This window comes from Taudactylus pleione, unplaced genomic scaffold (assembly GCF_031769625.1).
Source record: "Taudactylus pleione unplaced genomic scaffold, aTauple2 ptg000083l, whole genome shotgun sequence".
NCBI classification, from domain to species: domain Eukaryota; kingdom Metazoa; phylum Chordata; class Amphibia; order Anura; family Myobatrachidae; genus Taudactylus; species Taudactylus pleione.
In genome coordinates this window covers 1,324,678-1,344,761 of record NW_028284485.1, presented here as the reverse complement: position 1 = coordinate 1,344,761, position 20,084 = coordinate 1,324,678, and the positions used below count along the sequence as shown (strand labels likewise).

Here is a 20,084-nt window from a genome sequence, read left to right as displayed (position 1 = left end):
AACATAACTAAGTGTTTAACACAGCTATAAATAATGATGTTTGAATAAATGTGTAGTGAATGTGAATAAATGTGTAGTGAATAAATGTATAGTGCATGTGAATTAATGTGCAGTGAATGTGAATTAATGTGTAGTAAATGTAAATTAATGATGTAGTGCATGTCAATTAATGTATAGTGAATGTGAATAAATGTATAGTGAATGTGAATTAATGTGTAGTCAATATGAATAAATGTGTAGTGAATGTGAATTAATGTGTAGTGAATGTGAATAAATGTATAGTGAGTGTAAATTAATGAGTAGTGAATGTGAATTAATGTGTAGTGCATGTGAAACAACATGTAGTGCATGGGAATTAATGTATAATGAATGTCAATTAATGTGTAGTGAATGTAAATTAATGTGTAGTGAATGTAAATAAATGTGTAGTGAATGTGAATTAATGTATAGTGAATGTCAAATAATGTATAGTGAATGTGAATTAATGTGTTGTCAATATGAATAAATGTGTAGTGAATGTGAATTAATGTGTAGTGAATGTGAATAAATGTATAGTGAGTGTAAATTAATGAGTAGTGAATGTGAATTAATGTGTAGTGCATGTGAAACAACATGTAGTGCATGGGAATTAATGTATAATGAATGTCAATTAATGTGTAGTGAATGTAAATTAATGTGTAGTGAATGCAAATTAATGTGTAGTGAATGTGAATTAATATATAGTGAATGTCAAATAATGTATAGTGAATGTGAATTAATGTGTAGTCAATATGAATAAATGTGTAGTGAATGTGAATTAATGTGTAGTGAATGTGAATAAATGTATAGTGAGTGTAAATTAATGAGTAGTGCATGTGACACAACATGTAGTGCATGGGAATTAATGTATAATGAATGTCAATTAATGTGTAGTGAATGTAAATTAATGTGTAGTGAATGCAAATTAATGTGTAGTGAATGTGAATTAATGTGTAGTGCTGTAAGTATTTAATAATTTGATGTTATTAAGTTAACATATTTGGATTTAAATCTCTGTTTCTGATACCACAAGGCATGCGAATTGAAAGAGTTAAAACAAACTTATGAAATGTGTATAGTACTAAACATTAAGAGATATTTACTATTCAAGAAAATCAGCTGGAGGCTGCAAAGTTACTCTGAACAGAGTACGCCAGAAGAATCCAGTTCTTAATAGTGCACGATCACAAAATTAAAGAGAAACATAACTAAGTGTTTAACACAGCTATAAATAATGATGTTTGAATAAATGTGTAGTGAATGTGAATAGATGTGTAGTGAATGTGAATAAATGTGTAGTGAATGTGAATTAATGTATAGTGAATGTAAATTAATGTAAGTGAATGTGAATGAATGTATAGTGAAATTGAATGAATGTATAGTGAAATTGAATGAATGTATAGTGATTGTGAATTAATGTGTAGTGAATGTGAGTTACTATGTAGTGAACATGAATTAATGTATAGTGAATGTGAATTAATGTGTAGTGCATGTGAGTTAATGTGTAGTGAATGTAAATAAGTGTGTATTGAATGTGAATTAATGTATAGTGAATGTGAATTAATGTATAGTGAATGTAAATTAATGTGTAGTGAATGTGAATTAATGTGTGGTGAATTAATGTGTGGTGAATGTGAATTAATGTATAGTGAATGTAAATAAATTTAAATGAATGTGAATTAATGTGTGGTGAATGTGAATTAATGTATAGTGAATGTAAATAAATGTGTAGTGAATGTAAATGTATAGTGAATGTGAATTAATGTGTAGTGAATGTGAATAAATGTGTAGTGAATATGAATTAACGTGTAGTACATGTGAATTAATGTATAGTGACAGTGAATTAATGTATAGTTAATGTGAATAAATGTGTAGTGCATGTGAAATAATGTATAGGGAATGTGAATTAATGTATAGTGAATGTGAATAAATGTATAGTGAACGTAAATAAATGTATAGTGTATGTGAATTAATGTATAGTGAATGTAAATGACTGTGTAGTGAATGTGAATTAATGTGTAGGGTATGTGAATAAATGTGTAGTGAATGTGAATAAATGTTTAGTGAATGTAAATGACTGTGTAGTGAATGTGAATTAATATGTAGTGAATGTGAATTAATGTGTAGTGAATGTGAATAAATGTATAGCGAATGTCAATTAATGTATAGTGAATGTGAATAAATGTGTAGTGAATGTAAATAAATGTGTAGTGAATGTGAATTAATGTATAGTGAATGTAAATTAAAGTAAGTGAATGTGAATGAATGTATAGTGAATGTGAATTAATGTATAGGGATTGTGAGTTAATGTGTAGTGAATGTGAGTTACTATGTAGTGAATATGAATTAATGTAGAGTGAATGTGAATGTGTAGTGCATGTGAGTTAATGTATAGTGAATGTAATTTAATGTGTAGTGAATGTAAATAAGTGTGTAGTGAATGTGAATTAATGTGTGGTGAATGTGAATTAATGTATAGTGAACGTGAATAAATGTAAATGAATGTGAATTAATGTGTGGTGAATGTGAATTAATGTATAGTGAATGAATAAATGTGTAGTGAATGTAAATGTATAGTGAATGTGAATTAATGTGTAGTGAATGTGAATAAATGTGTAGTGAATATAAATTAACGTGTAGTACATGCGAATTAATGTATAGTGACAGTGAATTAATGTATAGTTAATGTGAATAAATGTGTAGTGCATGTGAAATAATGTATAGGGAATGTGAATTAATGTATAGTGAATGTGAATAAATGTATAGTGAATGTAAATAAATGTATAGTGTATGTGAATTAATGTGTAGTGAATGTGAATACATGTTTAGTGAATGTAAATGACTGTGTAGTGAATGTGAATTAATATGTAGTGAATGTCAATCAATGTGTAGTGAATGTAAATAAATGTATAGTGAATGTGAATAAATGTGTAGTGAATGTAAATAAATGTGTAGTGAATGTGAATAAATGTGTATGTGAAAGTGAATCTTTACATGTGGTAGCTGGCTAGGGCTGCTTATCTCTTCTACCACATGTTTACTGTCATGTTCCCTGAAGCAATCTCTCCCTCTTGGGCTGCAGTAAAACAATTAGAATAAGCTGTGGATCAGTCTGAGATAATATGGGATGGCTAAATAGAATGTGGCAAAACGTTCCCCATTTACAAAGGGATACAGGGCCTGATTCAGAGCTGCTCGCTGCTGGCGAGTGCTCGCTCTGAATCAGGGCGTTTTATTATTTTTTTTTTTTCTCCAGCCGCTCGCAAAGCTGTGGGCCTGGACTCCGTCGCGATTATCGCGACCTTAGGGCTTTCGACGAGACCATGTGGTAGGGTCTCGGCTCCCGCAAGCCTGAGTGGACTTTCTGCTCTAATAGAGCAGGAAGTCAACTACTGACATTACTAGTGATGTCAGTAGGGCCGCCGACAAACGCCAGGTGTTTCTAAGGGAACGCCTGCGCTTGTGCAGCCACCCCCCCTCCCTGCCTACAAAACGGGGCGAGCTGTCACTCAACATCGACAGCCTCCCTGTCTTGTAGCGAGACCCGTAGCGACTGAGCTGCAGTCGCTGGACGGGTCTCGCGCATGCGCACGCCAGGAGGCGACGCATGCACAGTGGGGTAACATCGAGCCGCTTGCGAGCTCTGTGCGCTTGCTAGCAGCTCTAAATCAGCCCCACAGACCACTATTTGACAGAAATAAAATGTTCTCTTATTAAAAGCAAATGGAAATGTATTTACAGCATTGTAATTAGAGTTTTTCTAAACATACACTACATGGCCAAAAGATGGGCCATTTCCGCTACACCCATTGGCAACAAGTGCATAAAATCATGTATATGAACAGCAATATAATCTCCATAACCAAACATAAGTATTAGTATGGGTCGTACTAAAGAGATCAGTGATTTTCAATATGGCAATGACATCAGATGTCACCTTTCCAACAAGTTAGTTCATCAAATTGTTCCCCTACTAGAGCTGCCCTCTTCTATTTTGAATTGGAAACGTATAGAAACAACAGCTCATCTGTGAAGCTGTAGACCACACAGACTCACAAAACAGGACTGTCACGTGCTGAAGTGTGCATAGTTCATCTGTGCTAGGTTGTAATACCAACTACCAAATTCCAACCTGCCTCTTTAAGCAAAGCAACTGTTTGTCGGGAGCTTCTTGGATTGTGGTTCCATGGCCAATGCACCACACTCAAGTCTCAGATCCCATGTGCAACGGAAAGCACACGACTATTGGTCTGGAGCAGTGAAAAAGCTTCCCTGGAGTGAGAAATCACATTTCACTTTCTAGAATTATAGCAGAAGAACAGAGGATGTCAGGAGAAAACTGTACTGTCAACTGTAAAGTTTTGTGGAAGAGAAACAATGGCCTGGGGATGTATTTCATGGTTTAGAATACAGTGACATTGTAAAAAGTGTGTTCTTTTTGTGGCAACAGTAGCCTTTTCCTATTTCAGTAGAACTATAACCCTCATGGACTAATCATGGTATATCAAAAAATGGTTTGCAGAGTTTGGTATGTAAAAACTTGACTGCCTACACAAAGTACAGACTTCTACCTCATCAAACATCTTTGGGATTAACTGAAAAGCTGTTTGAAAGATAGGGCCTATCACCCAATATCAATGCCGGACCTCACTTCCTAAAAGAATGGAGGCGGTTATACCAGCTCATTAACAATGCCCATGGTTTTGGAATGAGATGTACCATATAGATTTACCGTTTTTGCCATGTAGATTAGAACAGGTTACAGTAATTTGTACCAGCTCTGAATGATTGAAAGATGGGGAATCCTAGACCATATCTCCCAACATCTGCCCAGGCAAAATCGATTAGTGTAAATCTCACCATCAAATTACACAAAAATTCCACCCAATCCAGCCTAACCATGCTTTATTTTTGGTAAAGTGCTCGAAGTTCACCATTACAGATGTGTTCTCACTCGTCTTTGCTGCAGTTGCGCCAAACAGCAATACAATGTGAGTAGGACACACCAGGAGATTGTGCCCATTTTATATATGACACTTGTGTGCGATTGAGTCTCTGAACCAACATGCGAAGTGCTACGATGCAGCGGCCACAGCTTTTTTACACGGCAAGTTCTGTTTACAGGCTCAGTTGCACACAGATATACACTACCGTTCAAAAGTTTGGGGTCACCCAGACAATTTCGTGTTTTACATGAAAACTGACTTTTATTTATCAATTGAGTTGCAAAATGAATAGAACATATAGTCAAGACTTTGGCAAGGTTAGAAATAATGATTTTTACTTGAAATAATATTTGTCCTTCAAACTTTGCTTTCGTCAAAGAATGTTCCTTTTGCAGCAATTACAGCATTGCAGACCTTTGGCATTCTAGCTGTTAATTTGTTGAGGTAATCTGAAGAAATTTCACCCCACGCTTCCTGAAGCACCTCCCACAAGTTGGATTGGCTTGATGGGCACTTCTTGCGTACCATACGAACAAGCTGCTCCCACAACAGCTCAATGGGGTTGAGATCTGGTTACTGCGTTGGCCACTCCATTATAGACAGAATACCAGCTGCCTGCTTCTTCCCTAAATAGTTCTTGCATAATTTGGAGGTGTGCTTTGGGTCATTGTCCTGTTGGAGGTGGAAATTGGCTCCAATCAAGTGCTGTCCACAGGGTATGGCATGGCGTTGTAAAATGGAGTGATAGAATTCCTTATTCAAAATCCCTTTTACCTTATACAAATCTCCCACTTTACCAGCACCAAAGCAGCCCCAGACCATCACATTACCTCCACCATGCTTGACAGATGGCGTCAGGCACTCTTCCAGCATCTTTTCACTTGTTCTGCATCTCACAATTGTTCTTCTGTGTGATCCAAACACCTTAAACTTCGATTCGTCTGTCCATAACACTTTTTTCCAATCTTCCTCTGTCCAATATCTGTGTTCTTTTGCCCATATTAATCTTTTCCTTTTATTGGCCAGTCTCAGATATGGCTTTTTCTTTGCCCCTCTGCCTAGAAGGCCAGCATCCCGAAGTCGCCTCTTCACTGTAGACGTTGACAATGGTGTTTTGCGGGTACCATTTAATGAAGCTGCCAGTTGAGGACTTCTGAGGCATCTATTTCTCAAATTAGAGACTCTAATGTACTTGTCTTCTTGCACAGTTGTGCACCGGGGCCTCCCACTTCTCTTTCCACTCTGGTTAGAGCCTGTTTGTGCTGTTCTCTGAAGAGAGTAGTACACACCGTTGTAGGAAATGTTCAGTTTCTTGGCAATCTCTCGCATGGAATAGCCTTCATTTCTAAGAACAAGAATAGACTATCGAGTTTCACATGAAAGTTCTCTTTTTCTGGCCATTTGGAGAGTATAATCGAACCCACAAATGTGATGCTCGAAATACTCAACTAGCTCAAAGGAAGGCCAGTTCTATAGCTTCTCTAACAAGCAAACCCGTTTTTAGCTGTGCTAACATAATTACACAAGGGTTTTCAAGGGTTTTCTAACCATCCATTAGTCTTCTAAAGCGCTTAGCAAACACAATGTACCATTAGAACACTGGAGTGATGGTTGCTGGAAATGGGCCTCTATACACCTATGTAGATATTCCTTTAAAAACCAGACGTTTGCAGCTAGTATAGTCATTTACCACATTAACAATCTATACAGTGTATTTCTGATTAATTTAATGTTATCTTCATTGGAAAAAACTGTGCTTTTCCTTCAAAAATAAGGAAATTTCTAAGTGACCCCAAACTTTTGAACATTAGTGTACATTAATCAGCACAGTCTCCTGTTGCATCCTAATCACATTGCGACTGAGATGCATCTTCGGCAAAAGCAGCCGCCCGACGCTAGCAGAGTAGCACGGGACCTGGCAGCTCACTCACGCCAGGCATATCGCGCTGCATGGCATTTGAAGCTAGATGAGCAAGGACACATATGTAGCTTAACTGTTTTCTAGAACAGCATCTCAGGGCTGTCTTAAATTAAATAACTAATCATTTAATCAATGGTTTAAAATGTTTCTGCAGAGTTAGCTGGTCCCAACATTCAGACTGTGAATCAATATGATGTAGTGATGGACTGCACTAGTTTTTTCAGGATTAATTTTTTCCCGCTCGGGCTTTGGTGAGTTAAAAGCATGATCAGCATTGGAGCACTGGAATCAAGAAACCCAAAGATATGCTAATTGTTCAATACAAAGCTGCCTGATCCCACTGCCCATAGGACACTTGTCTGTTATTATTTCTAATGTTTCATGGTATAATACCCAAACCTCCTATATGACTAAATGTTAACTGAACAAAAGCTACACAATGTAAATTCCTCATTAAAAAGGACTTATTTATTTATTTATGTATTCAGTTATATATATAAGTCGGGCTTTCTGTTCTTACGGGGTATATTCATAAAGATTGTGAAAACAGAATTGTTACTTTTCACTGTATATTGCATCAGTTCGATGCAATATATAGCCTTGTTAAGTAGCAATTCAAGCATACTTACCTTTCCAGTGAAGTGATCCAAAAATGAGGGCTCCGGCTATCCTGTCTTCACCTTCTGTCCCCCGTGTAACCGGTGAGTGGAAAGCAGGTCCTATCTGCGCATGCGCCAGGTTACCTAACAGGTCGCGGTGGTGGAGGGTCTGGGGGTGGGGGAAGTGGGAGTGAGACGGGCATTCAGCGCTGATCCGGCATAGGCAGATGTCGGGTCACCTCACTATTATATAGCGGGGGCAGAATGAGGTGACCCAGCATATGTCGGGTCACTTCACTATTATACACTCTCCGGAAACCTCTTGTGTTCGGTTGGTAACACACAGGGAGCAAAAAAGTTTTTCTCCCTCCCACTTTCTCCCTGGGCACCGCTGGTTGCCAGTGTCAGGGAAGAGGGCGGAGGGTACAGGGAAGGGGGTGGGGAGACAGCTGTCTTCCCTGCTTTTCTCCCCTCAGGAGGCCCATTCATACATCCTGAGATGGAGAAAAAGAATGTAGAAGCCAAACGGAAAGCAGAGCTTCTATGAATCGCTCTCCCCATACTACTGTATGGGGAAGCAATGTGTATACTTATCAGGGGCACCACTGGAGAAAGCTGAGATTTCCGTGCTTCTATGAATCACTCTCCTGATACTACTATATGGGGAAGCAATGTGTATACTTATCAGGGGCACCACTGGAGAAAGCTGAGATTTCCGTGCTTCTATGAATCACTCTCCTGATACTACTATATGGGGAAGCGATCCTGACACAGAGCTGGGGCACCGCTGGAGAAATCTGAGATTTCTCCACGGTAACAACTTCTGTGAATATCGAGGAAGTAGTGAAAAGCCCATTTATCACTGCTCCATGAATAGACCCCATAATCTGTAGTAATCCATCACATAATGTGCTTCATGAAAAACCCTGGTAAAAGGGCAGGATAGGGGCAAGGAAAGCAGTATTGAACAATTGTTTCTCTACTATATGATCACCGCGGCCTGGAAAACATCATGGCTGTGAGGACAGTAGTGTCTATAGTGTATAGTACCTTGTCAAAGGCAGGATAGACCGCGCGGATCTCTGTTAGCCAACCGTATGGCATGTGTCCAACGGGATATGTAGCCGTAAGAATCGCCACTGCCTGTAAATAATTAAGATGAAAACTGATAATTACTGTAGCAAGAGACAGGGACAATCTATACTCAACACAAGTCCTGCTTTCTTCTCTTACCTCACTAATATAAAAATAATCTAAACTAATATACACATACGGCTTTAAGTAATGATTTTTATTGCAATGCACGATTAAGCCTATGGGGAGAATTTACGAAGGAATGACTTCTGTAAGCCGCTGCTTCCCATAGAGTTGCAGGTACATATTTAATATGGCACCCGGAGTCAGTGTAAAACTGGCGTGCTTTACACTGACTCCGCGTACGGTTTTAAATATGTACCTGCAACTCGCCTGGAAGCAGCGGCTTTGTAAATTCTCCCCTATGACTCTTGAGATTATTGACATTATTTAATATATTAATTTACTCATTTAAGTAGGAGTTTTTTTGCTTTCTTCAGATACAATGATGCACTGTATATCCCATATGTCTTCCGGGAATGGTGACATATATTTGCTGAGAGACTCCACAGTAGTCTAGTGAGTGATGTTTCTGTGCACATCAAAGGCAATTACGGTTATGAAAACATTACTCCTTTTGTAATATGAGCAAAGATGAATGAAGATGATTACTTAAATATCACCTGGAAAAATAACGCGTGATGCTGCCAGGACCTTGCAGCTAATCAAATTAGCCCCCTAATGGACAAACTATCATGGACAATTGTAGAATTGCCGTCATTAATATCTGAACTATGTAACTTGTAGAAAAAAATTATTTTATTTATTGTAATGAGAAATCAGGTCCACAGTAAACAAGGAAAAACAATTTACAGTACCTGTCAATGTTAACATATGGTAGGGAATAGGATATTGTTTATTAGGGGTTGCGCTATGTTCAGTATCATCAGTTTAAGAAAATATATCTTTCTAATCTAGTAATGAAATATTAACTATTCATTGAAAATGCCCAGTATCGACATAATTGACAAATTCATAGGTGAGGTTGATTTCTTATTAAACTCTTTCAGTGTTGCACAAGGTGGAATCCTTTTCTATCACAGCTCTTTATCCAGAACAATGGGAATAATTCACTTACAGACTTCGCACATATTTGCCATACAAGGAAGCTGCGACATTGCAAGTTTTTCTGCGCTCCTCTATGGGGAAAAACTTGCGATGACGCTGGATGTGATATGTAGTTCAATTAGCTCGGTTTACTTAATGGGAGTGCAAAGGGTAGTAGCCTGGGCTATTCAATTGCAGACCCTTTTCCACTCAAACCCTTTTTTAATGCCTGTTAAATTAACATGTTAACGGACATTAACACATAGGGGTCAACTCAATTAGGTGCGAATTGTGAGTTTGTTTCTTGAAACTTGCAGACTTCGCATCGAAACGCGCTCTCGAGAATTCTCCAATCCAATTAAAAATGCCTATTCACACTACTCGCAGCGGAGGGGTGAGAATTGACTGCCAAATGAGATTTGCGAGAAATGCATGAAAATGTGGGGAGACCATCCTGGACTCCCCAAAATGGATAATTTCGTTAGCAGGACCGTATAGACGGCTGTTTGTGGGCATTAGGGAGTTACTGTAGGTTTTTAAATGGTGTCAAAAGGCTGATTTGTGTTTTTTTTTTTAATGCTAAAAAATTATAAAAAACAAACTTTTTTCATTTAATCTCAAACGAATAAAACAAAAAATGCTAAAACAAAGTAGGAAAAAAGGGTGATTTGGGGGTAGTTTGAGCGCATCTTGAAAAAAAATTATAGAAACAATTATTTTTCAATTAAAAAATTATTGTAATTAAATTTGGGGTGCCTAAACTAACGAAAAAGTTGATTTTGGGGTAATTTGAGGACAATTTTTTTAACCCCCAAAAATGACGGAATTATTGGACTAATTAAGCTAATTGGAAACTTCCAATTGCCTAATTAGTCATTAGGGGGGGTGTCTAAAAGGTTCAGCACAGTGTCCCGACATGTTAACCTTAAAATAAAGATTTTCCTTTCCATCTCTCACCCTCAGGGAGGTGTGAATGGAAAGATGTGAATTCAGTCTGACTGATTCAGTGCTTGTTGCTAATTGGATTGCAAACTCGCAATTCGCACCTAATTGGATTGACCCCATAGAATCTGTGATAAGTTCACGGACCTATGCGTTAACAGGGTCGCGGTACCCGGTAACACATACTTAAACAGGGATTTATTTTTGGGTCACCATTATGTGCAGGTTGCGGGTTGCCTTCAGGTAGAATCAAATAGTCACGGGGGATCAATTAGCCTGAGGTAATTTACCACTGCCAACTGCATTCTCCCCTATGTATACAATTATATAGATTTTTTCGAATAAAAAATGTTTTCATTCAACGCTGCTGCAACAAAATGAATTAGTTACTCATTATCTAGAACTGTCTGTATACTACAGTACATTAAATCCCAACATCACTCAAGAGTCCTGAAGCCTGACTCACCTCTGTGGCTGCAGCACTGCCACCTAGGTCACGTGAAACAAAAAGGTTAACAATCGGTCTGCTGATCCGTTGAGTGGCCAATATAAGTGCTAAAGGCCACCAAAAACTCAACATCTTCTTTATTGTGGCATCTCCCTGCAGAGAAACACATTCTGTCAGAGCGATGATACGTTGTAGATAATAAACATTTTGGAGCTTGTTTTTACTGATCTATTACCTCATTACATGTATTTTTACAATGTTAAAGTCCTATAACAAAAACAGCTCACAAATAGATCATAAAAAGTGCAGAATAGAACGTCTTACATGCTCAGTGCAGCTGATTTATGACCAGATTTATGTTGTCATTAAGCAGATGTGAGTTAAATGGTGTAAGACAATGGATACGTGAATCAGATACAAAAGTATGTCCAGGAAAGAGACAGCAGGCTTGTATACAAGTGGTTACTGAAATATCTTAAATTGAACTGATATCTTTATTATTATTAGTATTATTATTATTACTACCAGTTATTTATATAGCGCACACATATTCTGCAGTACTTTACAGAGAATATTTGGACATTCACATCAGTCCCTGCCCCAGTGGAGCTTACAATCTATATTCCCTACCACATGCTCACACACTAGGGTTAATTTTTGTTGGGAGCCAATTAACCTACCAGTATATTTTTGGAATGTAGGAGGAAACCGGAGTACCCAGAGGAAACCCACGCAAGCACAGGGAGAATATACAAACTCCACACAGTTAGGGCCATAGTGGGAATCGAACCCGTGACCTCAGTGCTGTGAGGCAGTAATGCTAACCATTACACCATCTGTGCTGCCCATATCTTAACATTTATTGAACTTAACCATTGTAGGGGGAATTTTATTGTTTTCGCCCGCAAGTGTTTGTAATGGGCGCCAAATGGAACAATTCAATTGTTGCTCTGATCAGACGCTAATGCCGCAGATGCACAGATTTCTGCTCGCACCCTCCTGAGGTGGGGAGCAGAAATCCGCAAAAAATCGGGTTATTTTGGCGAGCTAATGAGGACTTTGCAAGAGTTTAACCGCTACATGTGCAAAAAGTCACAGGTGCCCAAAACAATTGACTATCGCCCCCGATTTCCTGACATTTTAGACAGGAGATCTGATGGGAAAAAACAATTGAATTCGCCCCTATGAACAGATAACTCACATCAGTGGCAATTTACAATGTTTTAAATACTAGTTATTAAATTTTGGGCAGTGTTTAGGCATAGCCAGATTAACAATGGTATTTCTATTTTTCTCACAAAATTATACAATTGTTATACTTTTAAATATTAGGGCAGTGGTTCCCAAACTGTGCACCGTGGCACGCGCTGTCACCGGGGTGCCGTGGCCGGAGGGAAGCTACTGTCATCTCAGCAGGCCTGTCCAAAATGTTTATCACGATCTACCTTAGCTCCCACCGGTAGATCGCGATCAACTTTCCTGCAGAAATTGGATCGCTGGCCTCTGAAGCTATCAGATGCTAAAGAAGCCTCTGATCGCTTCAGCGTTCCCAGTGATGCAGTGCGCGGGTGATGTCATGACGTCACTCATAAACCCCCGCGCAATGCATCACTGGGAACTTGTGAGGAACCTGCTGGATTCAGCTTGATCCAGTCAGCGCAGCAGCAGCGGCAGCGGGATTGACAGCAGGAGGAGCGGTCCCCAGCGTGAACTTCAGTAAGCTAAGTTCTGCACAGGGGTGTGGGGGCACTACTATAAGGGGTACTGCATAATGGGCACAACTACAGGGGCACTGCATAATGGGCACAACTACAGGGGCATTGCATAATGGGCAGTAATACAGAGGGCACTGCATAATGGGCAGTACTACAGGGAGCATTACATAAAGGGCAGTACTACAGGGGACATTGCATTATCCTTTACAAAAGGAGCACTACTACTCTGGGCAGTGCATAAGGGGCACTACTACTGGGGGCATTGCATAATGGGCACTACTACTGGGGGCATTGCATAAGGGGCACTACTACAGAAGGCATTGCATAATGGGCAGTACTACAGGGGGCACTACATAAAGGGCAGTACTACAGGTATTAATTTGGCTTAGGGGTGCCTTGAAAAAATGAAGGAGACCTTAAGGGTGCCTTGAACTGAAAATGTTTGTGAACCACTGTATTAGGGAGACATTGGGGCAGATAGTGTATGGGTTGTACACGCCCACATGCCACTGGCCACACCCACACAGCACTGGTCACAGCTCCTCTGCTTCTCATAGTAGGCTTTTCATCAGTTTCAGCCCCAAGCCCATGTGGCCCTTAATCCAGCGCTGTGTTTAAAGAATGTAGCATATATTGCAGAAATAAATAATCAAACAAATAAAAAAAACACATTATGCAACTTTAGCTTAGGGAATTATACCAGTTAATTGATTTAGTTGTTTTGTTATTTTTCAGTAAGAGTTCTGGAGCTTTCAGTACTTTACTAAAGTGCCTATAACTACAGTGAACCTGGACAAATGTCAAATAATTGCTGTACATTTTATATACTGCTATAGAGCTGTGCCATTTATGAACTATCTTGAAATATGTCTACCGCGTTTATTATCTCATACATACTCCCAACTCTGGTCCACTGCTTTCAGGAATCTTATCATGTATGTTTTTGTAGTATCCCAAACACAATGTGGTACATCGCACAAGTGCTCCTATGTACAAGGACAAGATTGGAATAAGCAGCGGCTCCCTGCATTCCAGGTGACTGTGGAGCAGAATGGCAACAAACACAACCTAAAATGAAAGAGAATAAAAAATAACATGTTTTATTAATGAATATAAATAAAACGGCATTGCAAAAAGTATGCACCTGCCATGATAACAGACGTTAATCATTTAAGGAAGCTATTCATTGTATAAAGCTGAAAATAGACTTATCACAATTTAATGATATTTAATGTAATAAATATTATCCTTTCATATTACATGTAACAAATTATATAAAGGTTTTTTTAATTTTACAAGAGTACTCTACAGTAAAGATAATGGCCCTGATTCAGACCCACTCGCGAGCGGCTGTCCGCTCGCAAGTGGGTCGATGTTCTGCACTGAGCATGCGCACGACGGAGGGAGCTCCGTCGTGCGCATGCGCCAGACGCGACGAGCGAAGGAAAGTCCTTCGCTCGTTGTGTCTGATCAAAGGGGGCGTGCTGTCGATGTTGATTGACAGCACGCCCCCTTTGGTGGGCGTGCCGGGGGCATGCCTCCCTGACGGGGGCGTTCCCACGGGAACGCCTCCCGTCAGAAGCCGGCCCACTGATAGAGCCAAAATCACTCCGGAGCTTGCGGTTGAAAACCTCAACCGCAGGCTCCGGCTCGCAGTTTCGATGGTCACGATGGTCACGACCATCGCGGCCATCAAAATGCACGCTCGTATAGGCTGTGGGTGGTGACCCACAGCTATACGAGCGTCCAGGAGGACGCTCCATTTTTATGGAGGGCGGCCCTCATTCAGAGCGTGCGCTCTGCTCAGAGCGTACGGCTCTGAATGAGGGCCAATGTATACTGTAAGACAAAAATACTTGTGTATACCAGAAAAAATTGTTTTAAGTACAGATGTGTCCACATACAACTATACTCAAATAACACCATATAGCCCCATTTAGTGTGCCACGGATTTAGCAACACCAAAATATTAATCCTAAATTCCTAGTATACTATGGGTCAATTTAATTAGGACCCCAAAAAATTTACGACTTACATAGCAGGACCATATAGAAGGCTGTTAGTGGCCATAAGCAAAGTACTTGAAGTATTGACAAATTTTTATTTAAGTTTAAAATGTGTTTTTCAAGATATATTTAAATATTTTATTCAAAAAATTATATATATATACTTAGGGGGTGTTCTGCAACCCCCATGCCCATAGGCCCCGATTATAAAATCACTTCCCACACCCCAGTAGAAAGAGCCCCATCAGTGGCAAAAAAATCTCCATCATTATAACCCCTCACTTCCCTACTGGTAATAGATCTCAGCTGCAGAGCCCACACCCCCAACCCCAGTGCCAATGGGCCCTCACTGTATTAGTGCCTCCTCTCCCCATGAGACACTGTATATGCAATTGTATACTTTTAATAACCACCCCAGCCAAAAAATCTTTGTGCTGGGCATAACCCACCTCTACCCCCCCCCCCACTTTAAAACAACAACTAAGAATTTCGGAGCTCATTCAGACCCTCTCGCTAGATGCGTATACAAATTCGGCCAAGCGATAGCAAAGCAGGCGATCGCACATCAAGGCATAAACACGCCCACTATGTCGTGGCATCCGATCGCCCTGTGTATGTAGACGCCCACCAGCCTGTCTTAAGACGCCCACTTGTGCACTTCATCTGCAGGAAGTGTATGCAACCATCGGTACATCGGGTACCATCGGAAGCGAACACAGCGCTTGAGGTTGACTATACCCTACAGCAAGCACTGCGAGCACTTCAGTGTAAAATTCAACCAGGTGACGTGTACAATGACGCTGCTTGTTAATTATGCATGCCTCTGAAACGGCGTGAAGACGCTCAGGCACGCCTGCGTTCGCACCTCCACTCCCCGTTTCTAGTGGCCTGCCCCTGTTACCACCCACAAACGGCTTCTCGTGTCACTCATTCAGCTGGGCTGTCTATGCTTGGTGAGCGTACGCTTCCCGTTTGCTCGGACTAGTTCACGCACGCGCACTGCATACGCATGCGCAGGATGCGAACCATCGGCAGCTACGAGCGAACGCTTCTTAGCAACCGGGTCTGAATCGAGCCATTAGTTAGCAAAGTAAAATGCAAAATTGAGGACAAAGTAGCAAAGTTGAAGAAATACTGTACAGCACAGGACTTAAGCTGGCCACACATCTAAAGATTATCTGTCCAACCAGCCAACTAGATGATTGGTTGGAATGAAAATCTGGTAAGGTATGAAAGTAAATGACAATCAGCAATTTGCTCCCAAATGCCGGAAAATGGACAAAAACTGTTGTTTGAACAAATTATTTAGATCAAACATTTAACAAACTTGTCTGACGCCATTTTCATCTGTTTTCTGGCATTTAGGAGCAAATTGCTGATCATCATTTACTCCCATTCCTTACCAGATTTTCATTCCAACCAATCAACTAGTTGGCTGGTTGGATGTAAGTTGGTCTAGTGTGTGGCCAGCTTAACACTAGATATCTTGCACCATATGCCACAAAAAGAATAGGTGTATGAGGACACATCTGTACCATGAAAGAGCAACATAATGACAAGAACATGGCTATAAAAGAATTAATTTAAAAACAGAAGAGTAGCAGGACATTTTGATATATGGCACAGTGATTGAACTGGATTGGACAGCATACATATTACATGTATTACTAGTTTAAAAATGATCCATTAGTAAAGTGACACAAGACCCTCTAATGGTGCCCATACACAGTACGATTTTTTACCCGATATGGACAGTTTCGAAGGGTGTTTTTTGTGTGTTCTGCGACCCCGATGCGCGTCCCGGCCATCCTCTTGTTGGATAGTAGATCAGATGGTTTTTCAGAGAGATCTATGATCTTTTGAGTACAATGTGATACACTTCTATGTATCTTATCCTATGATCGTACACCATTTGGTCCACATCGTATGAAGAATTTCAAAGGCAATCATACAATACATCTTACCAACTTTGAATCGCACCGTGTATGGGGGTCTTTAGTATGGCAGATCTTGAAGCAAATCTCAATGGTGGCAATATTAACATTTAGTAGTGAACATGAGTTTTTGGGAGCTCTTACCAATTTTTAGGCAGACCAGTGGGGAATTTACTAAAACTCATATGAAACAGCTACATATTGCCATGGGTTTTCACCACCTAACCCAGTGGTTCTCAAACTCGGTCCTCAGGACCCCACACAGTTCACTTTTTCCAGGTCACCCAGCAGGTGCACAGGTGTATTCATTACTCACTGACACGTTTTAAAAGATCCACAGGTGCAGCTAACTGTTTCACTAGTAATTATGTGAGGAGACCTGCAAAACAAGCACTGTTTGGGGTCCTGAGGACCGAGTTTGAGAACCTGTGACCTAACCTATGCTTTTTTTATACTTACAGACAGGCTGATATTGGGCACACATCTTGTGGTACTTCTAGTTGCTGCAAGCGCTACGTAGGCTATAAACAGGTTATATTTCGCAATGTGTGGTTAGTGGCAACATGTGCTCGCTGTATACACTGATCCTGTGTTATTTACATAACAGCTACAGCCTTTAAACAGATTAAATTTCAGTTAGTAGCTGGTAGCAGCTACAGATGTGCCCACATACTGTACATCTATCCTCCGTGTGCTACAAGTCGCGTTACATATGACGAGTGAGCGCCGAGTGACTCGGTAGCGAGAACGTCTTTTCATGCGACTTTTCCCCTTAAAATGTGTCTTATTCGTTAAGTGATGGGAATAGGATGCACAAACAGCTTAAGCTGATTAAATGATATGCAGCATGCCTATGTTCTGTGTGCAACTACGGTTATGTCTGCATGCAAAATGCTACGTACAGGGTGAGCGGCTGTAACACTGTAACGTAGCATTTCACATGCAGTTACAGCCTCAGTCGCACACAGAATATAGGCATGTCGCATACTTGTGCGTACTATTCACATCACTTTGTGAATAAGATGCTTTTTAAGGGAAAAAGTCGTACGAAGAGACGCTCAGTGCTACAGAGTATTGCCATGGCATGGCACGACTAGAAGGGCTGTTTAATGCTTAAGGAGGCTAGATGTGTGTGGACACATCTGTATTACATCTCTGTGCTAACATCAGGACAGATGTATCAAGGAGAAGATAACCCCTTTCATCTGCATTTTTACTACCCAGTCAAATTAATGTGTAACTAATAAAATGGCAACTTCATGTGTTTTTAATTTAATTTGCTGAACAAAATAATTATGCAATTATTATTGCATAATTATATGCAATTTAATATTATCAACATGGTGTATTCTCCCTTACTAATCAGGTACATGAAAATAATCCTATAATTTTAACACAAGTATAATATAACTTGCCTACCTGTGCTATGACATCAGAGATGGAGGCACATCCAACTAGAAAGCTGTGTTTGTGCTTAAGTAAAATGCCAGCATGTGTCCAGGCCTGTCAGAGAGTCAAATAAAGAGGATCAGTGATCAGGGGACCATAGGTTTAGACAATACTGAACAATAAAAACAAAAAATAGGTATACAGTACAAGGACAAATAAATAAAGATTCTCAATCCTTCTTTATATTAGGTTAAGTACTAATATATAAATACATATGCTTTCTTTTTTTGCAATTGTAGGCCTATATAGGAATTTACAGGGGCTGTAGTTACTTTGCCGACGATCGGGATGCTGGCGGATGAATACTTTTTGTATTTACACAGGTAACTATTTTTATGATGAATAAACTTTGGCTAACTGAATGGCTAAGCATCATGGAAAATTAACTAGTTGGATTGTCACATATTCCCTACGTCAGGACTAGAAGATGCTTTTGAATAACACAGTACTCACCATGGCATCCATAAAGGGGAACGCTGCCAGATAAAGGAAGGCCTTCCGTGTTTTATTTCCCACAGACTCATCCACATGGTGAAGCTTGTTAATAATATAATAGCCCAGCTCACTATATGCTGTGAATAATATAAAAAGAACAGATCATTTCAGTTATATATTACATGCATCCTTTAAAACTAATTAGCAGTAAAGTACTCGTATTCTGTATCAGGCCATGCAAGGAAGGAACAGCAGACATAACGTGATTGAACATAACATTTGTTCAATATTTTCAGCTCAAAATTAAAACCTTCCACAAGAAAATAATGTTAAATAAATGAGATTATTTGCTACATTCAATTCATTCAGGAGTGCCATTTGCTGAATTGCCATCATTGCTTTATACATGTTGCATTGTTTGTAATTATTTTGTGTACTTCAACTCTGGCAACATTAGGGTGTACATATTATGATAGATATATCTGCAGATTATGGTTGTTCATACACACTCAGGGGCGCCAAGAGGGGGGGAGCGAGAACAATTTACCCGGGCTTCCAGAGGGACCTAGCGGAGGCCAAGATCCGGCGCCACCCCCCCTCCCTTCTCTTTCCCTCGCAGCAGTGGGAGATTGCTCGCGGCTGCTAAGCAGCAGCCACAGCAATCTTCTATGCCTCTCACACTGATCGCGCCCCCCCCAGCTTTGCGGCGGGCAGAGGGGCTAACAGCGCCCCCTCCCGAGCACGCAGCCCCACGCAAAATTGTTTTCCCCCCTCTTCTCTCAAGGGGGCGTGGCCTCGCCTCCCACGATTAGGCCACACCCCCTCTTTACCGGGCCCGGCGGTGCTCTCTACAGCCCTGTACATACTGGACAACCATCATCTGTTATCTGGCCACAGGTTCCACTGGCCGAGGGGTCGCGACGTGCCCCGCTCCCCATGGCCTCTGCAGCAAGTGCACAGCCAACGCGATATGTCTGTGAACGACGTCGTCCACAGACACATTGCTGGTACACATTGGCCGACGCACACAAGATTTTTTTTTCCGTTCAATTGGTCAGCTAATATATCTGTAAGTGTGTACCCAGCATAATGTCATGGTATGGATGGCTGAGAACGGGCAGGTACTCAAATACCCTGACCAGAAGATAAACAGATACAGTCTATAGTACCTGTGATGGTCTGCAGGTGGCTCAGAACTGTTATAGATGCAAAGTGAAGAACTGCCCAGGTGGTGAAAGGCTGGAATGGATGCAGACTGTGATAGATGCAGTGTAGTAATACAGGTCACTGATGACTGGATCTGCTGCAGAGGTCACTTGACAAATTCAGGTAACAGGAGACTGGTAAAGCAGCAGAATGGACTTGGCAATGCAGGTAAGCAGAATCTGGAACAGTAGCTGAATGCACAAGGCAAAGCAGACAAGATCGGCCCAAGACCAATTTTTTTGGAAAGCAAAATATATATTTTTGCTTCCTCTGGCGTACTTTTG

General features: G+C 40.3%; 1 protein-coding gene across 1 annotated transcript in view; it reads right to left on the bottom strand.

The window, feature by feature from the left end:
- ANKH (ANKH inorganic pyrophosphate transport regulator) overlaps positions 1 to 20,084 on the bottom strand; it is a 140,768-nt gene that overhangs the window by 23,817 nt on the left and 96,867 nt on the right. The window contains exons 3-7 of the mRNA XM_088468258.1: positions 18,613 to 18,731; positions 18,130 to 18,213; positions 13,668 to 13,838; positions 11,074 to 11,208; positions 8,535 to 8,627 (exon numbers count right to left, since the gene is read on the bottom strand). Of these exons, the coding sequence (XP_088324384.1) occupies positions 8,535 to 8,627; positions 11,074 to 11,208; positions 13,668 to 13,838; positions 18,130 to 18,213; positions 18,613 to 18,731 (602 nt within the window). The remainder of the gene's footprint in view (positions 1 to 8,534; positions 8,628 to 11,073; positions 11,209 to 13,667; positions 13,839 to 18,129; positions 18,214 to 18,612; positions 18,732 to 20,084) is intronic.